Raw genomic sequence first — 5,000 nt, forward strand, 5'->3', positions numbered from 1 at the left:
ATTATTGCGAGATATTTACCTTCAAGTTCTATATAGGTTTACTCTATCATAATCTTTGAAAAGGCTATCTCAAGGGCATCTATGCCCTTTAGACATACTTAAATTAGTTGCAAGTGTAATTGCAATAAGCAGAATTTGTTGGTAATAAAGGAAACACATATATAAATGCATATGTATATATGTATGCATGTATGTATGTACACATGTGTATATATTAATCCTGTCAGTGATGCATGTTCTTGGTATGTTATGTTGGCCTGCAGGAAGACCTTCAAGAGCTTCCAGATAGTTCATTTGATCTAATGCTGCTGCCTTTTCTGAAACTAAGTAGATACCTTTAACTCTTTTGTAATTTCATAATTTCACAAGGCTAATTTAAGTAATTCCAGATTACCAGAATTGGACTCTAAAGTTATAGATAGGCTAGAATACCTAGAAAGAGCAGGGAATGTATTATAAATATACTAATTAGGACGATACATTCTGTTAAAATCAAGTAAATAACAACGTTGGGAATTCTAATGACCTCGGGAAAAATCTACAACAGTATAAAGTCTTCAAGCGACCGCCATGGCGTCCACATATGGCCAGTAAACTTTCCTTGCATAGATTCTGGCATGACGGAGGTTTCACTAATAATTTATCCTAAAATTTAGAACTAGTCCAAGTACTATGATACCCAATATACATTAACACGTTAGTTGGCCTTTGGCCTTTGCCGAAGTTTGGTCGCACTGAGGAACATTTATTTATTCTGAATGGGATAAACATTTCATAACTTCTAAAAATAATTCTTGATATGGTAACTATAGCTGTTATTATTTATTTTACCTGCTATACGTGGTTATTTGGGTGATGAGTGCCAATCCTCTCAACACTTTCCACAGTGGCTTGGCTAGAAATCAACATTGTATGGGTAAATACTTTAAAAGATGGAACATTTATAAAATCACCTGTTACTTAATAATTGCGACTAAGATACAAAGATACATATGTAGAATTTTGGGTTTGCGAGATAACTATACTGCATCCTGTCTAACTTTACTGAATGTGGTGATGAGGGAGAGGGGTATCGCTGGCTTTCGCGATGTTCCAATATTGTCTCTCCCGCGAACGCCTGGCGAAACTGAAACCGGAGTTTTGCGGTACAGAAACTGGATCAAATTTGCAGTTGACAACTGCAGGTGAAGGGAAAGAAGGGTCTTATGGTGCCAACTAGGGAAAGCCATGGTAATTGACACGATTTCTTACATTTAGCTGGTGCTGTTGGCGCTGGTGGGCGTGGCATCTTGTCGCACCTCCCTCATTGGGGCGGATCGAGCCAGGGACGTCGACCTCAAGTACACGTAAGTTTTATGCCTTGCTCCTTCTCTATCTATCTGTCTACACATTGATCAACATATTTTTCTTTTTCCTCACCCTTTACCCATTCTCTCGCTCGGAAGATTAACAGGTTTGCAGCCTTTTCTAACATGGCGATATCTTTTCCAGTTACGTTAACAACGAAGGAAAGGAAGTGCGAGTCAAGGTCGAGGCCGGCCGCCTGGGCTTGTCCCTCCAAAGGCAACCTGACTCGGAGCTGGACGTCGAGAAGGAGGTCATTTCCGACGGCGAGGAAGCTTCTGGCGATGCCACGGACGCTCGGCGGGTGGCCGCCGCTCCTGCTTCGAAAGCCGCGGCGCGACCACTCTTGGCTCCGACCACCACGTCTGTCGTCCGACCCCGCATTGCTCTGGCCGATACCGCCCCTCAAACTCGCCTTGTCCAAGCTGCTCCTCGGAGACAAGTGGAAACTCGCTTCGTTCAAGTGGGAGCCGTTCCTGCTCCTCAGTCTGAGGTGGAGACACGCTTCGTTCAGGTTCCTGCTCCACAGCCTCAAGTGGAGACGCGTTTCGTCCAAGTAGAGGCTGTTCCTCCTCCTCGCCGCGAGGTGGAAACGCGCTTCGTCCAAGTGGAGGCCGTTCCTGCTCCTCGCCGCGAGGTGGAAACGCGTTTCGTCCACGTCCCCGTGTCTCAGCCCGAAGTGGAAACCCGTTTCGTCCAAGTAGAGGCTGTCTCTGAACCTTACGAAGTGGAAACGCGTTTCGTCCAAGTGGAGGCCGTTCCTGCTCCTCGCCGCGAAGTGGAAACGCGTTTCGTCCACGTTCCCGTTTCTCAGCCCGAAGTAGAAACGCGTTTCGTCCAAGTAGAAGCCATTCCTGCTCCTCGCCGCGAGCTGGAAAGTCGTTTCATTCAGGTCGGGGCTGCTTCTCGACCCGCCGTGGAAACTGGCTTCGTCCACGCCGGCGCCGCCCCGCTGACTCGCCTGCTGGAGCGAGACGACTTCCCGTTCCCCGCCGGCCTCTCCACCGGGCACCGCGCTCGGCGCCCCGCCCTCCAAGGCCGCTTCTCCCACTCGTCCGCCGACAACAGCGCCGAGAAATGAGCGCAGAGAAATACCCTTCAAGTTCCAGGAAGCCTTTGTCCTGATGTATAAGGCTATATCAGGCTTATTTGCACATGTCTCATGGGTTTGTAAAGGGACAGAAGATAAAAGGTTTACCATTTTCTAGACTCACTTTCGTCTTAATTTCCAAATGTAACTGAAATTTGGAATATAACTAGCTGTTTGTCTTTTTACCGTCAACTGCAGTTCATCGACCACTTCATGCAAGGAAATTGAGTATTTGCAGAGTATATTCTCACCTCTTACTGGTACACAAAGATAATAAAAAAGAAATTTAAAAAATATAGAAAAATTCGATATTACAAACAAGTTACGTTAACAACGAAGGAAAGGAAGTGCGAGTCAAGGTCGGGGCCGAAAGCGATCCTAGACGCTTGCCCGCAGGGTCGACTCCGAACATAGATTATGGGAACGGGTTCTCATGGAATTAATTTCACTGCCGGGAGGGTGAAGGAAGGGATCCATACCACGATCGCATTTACGTACATACGAAAAGTCACAGTAAGAGCATAATTAGGAAAAATCAAAGTAAAAAGGTTAAAGTGACTCCGTGCCTGCCCCACGATATCGAGATCGTGTACGTCCCCAAATATGTTTTGGCGGGTCTAGAAATTTAGACAAGGCGAGTACGAGGATTTGGCAGGTAACATGGAGGTTGATATAAGAAAAAAATAAAATCACATTTGTCACAGAATGCTACATAATATTAGTCCATAATTATATTAATGTATCGTTTGTTGTGGAGCTTTGAGCAGCTTGTCAATATAGTGGTGATTTAAGCTTTGGAGTTACAATTAAGGAATGGTGCAACTTAGAAATTATATATTGTAGAATCAGGGCAACTTTGTCGTGTTAGAATATAAAAGGAAGGTATATGTTGACAACAGGACCGTCTGACGCGTGCGGTTCTGTTGCATTGATTCTACAATGTCTAAATTCTGAGGTGCGCTAATTATATTAAAAACTTCGTTAACCTTGCTTGCTTTACGCTCGTGACTCCTTGATGGGAGGTGGGGAGGCGCCACGATTTCGCTCCTAACAAGCCTTAAAAAAAAAGCAAAAGAAAGTGGAAAAAAATCGAGACAAGATTCAGCCAAATAATATTCGACACGGCGCGACGCGAACAATCGAGCGAATGAACCTCGTCCTAAACGCTCAAACTATCATAAAGATCGTATGAACTATATAAATCCGCCCCGGACACCTTCCCGGTCGCCATATTTCCCAGAACACACCTCCCGATCACCATAACTATTCATTTAAAGATGCAAATTGAGTTTACCTTCTGGCTGAAGTGAGGGAGGCTGGGAAGTAACCCGCCTCTGACGAAGTTCTGTAGCTGGAACACGATTATTGTGTTCCACTGCATTTGGTGTTATCCCCGAGAGCATACACTTTCAGGAAGAGATCGTTTTCACTGGAATGATGGGAAAAAATCGGGAACACATGGAGCACTGTGCTCTATTTCTGGAACAAGCAATGGGTACTGCGATAACAGAATTAATATATTTCATTAAAAATAATGTGTATATGATAAAATAGAACATATCACGCATATCAGGAATGAACATTGAACAAAATACAGAAATACATTAATAATCTATTGCATTTGTAAGTGATTGGCAATGACTAGCCATAACGTCACGAGCTATGAAATGTCTTTAAAGAGTAACCACTCAAAGGTACACTTTGAAGCTCCTTTTCACCAAAATACGCGTCGTCTGCTAAACGCTCGTTGAAATACGCTTCGTAGCGCCATCTCTTGGAGTTTGGTCTGATCACATCATGCGTTGTGGTCGTACTCTTTGTTTTACATAGTATAGTACAACAAGGTATCTGATGTGATTTGAAGCGATATCGAAAACGAAAACAATTTACGTTTGTTTTTATGATGGCTGGCAGGTCTAGCAAGGCGGTGTTGTTCTCGGGTATCAAATTTAATAAGTATTAGCTTTGTAAGTTACTGTAGTGCTTAATTATTTGCAAAAAAATGAGAGTTTATTATTGTTATTATTATTTTTTTTTTTTACCAAGTTTCATATATGTATGTCTTATTACACTAAAAATTAAGAAATAGAGGAATCAGTGTAATATATAATAGTTTACCCTACAGACTATAAGTTTTCTTTGTTGCACCCGCAATACATTCTTCTTGATTTAAGGGTACTCTATTATATTTCACTGGTATTTTACCAAGGCTGTATAATTAATAAAGAAAACAAATGGTAGATTTGGAAATGAAGCCTAACACCGATTTTCCAATGAACAATATATATTTCCAATAATTTTCGTCGTGTTTCGAACGAATCTAGCACTCATTTCCTTCGCATACGAAGTACAGCTACGATATCGATCCCGAAAGCTGGGAAGGGCATGATACATATCAGGGAATTTTTGTGGAAAATTTCGAGAAAAAAAAAATATCGGTAATACACAGGAGAGCACAATATATCCACTTCCACGTTATATAAAGGAGTTTGCCCCCTTAAACCCCCTTTTGGGGGGCTGCCACCCCCCGCCTGGTCCACAAAATCTTCACCTCTTACGTTCCGGC

General features: G+C 43.0%; 1 protein-coding gene across 1 annotated transcript in view; it reads left to right on the forward strand.

The window, feature by feature from the left end:
- The window catches only part of LOC125042758 (translation initiation factor IF-2-like), a 3,217-nt gene extending 664 nt beyond the window's left edge, over nucleotides 1-2,553 (forward strand). Inside the window, exons 2-3 of the mRNA XM_047638618.1 lie at nucleotides 1,258-1,346; nucleotides 1,492-2,553. Coding sequence (XP_047494574.1) covers nucleotides 1,258-1,346; nucleotides 1,492-2,425 — 1,023 coding nt within the window. The 3' untranslated portion in view covers nucleotides 2,426-2,553. The remainder of the gene's footprint in view (nucleotides 1-1,257; nucleotides 1,347-1,491) is intronic.
- Nucleotides 2,554-5,000: the final 2,447 nt, after the last annotated feature.

This window comes from Penaeus chinensis, chromosome 32 (assembly GCF_019202785.1).
Source record: "Penaeus chinensis breed Huanghai No. 1 chromosome 32, ASM1920278v2, whole genome shotgun sequence".
Taxonomy (NCBI): domain Eukaryota; kingdom Metazoa; phylum Arthropoda; class Malacostraca; order Decapoda; family Penaeidae; genus Penaeus; species Penaeus chinensis.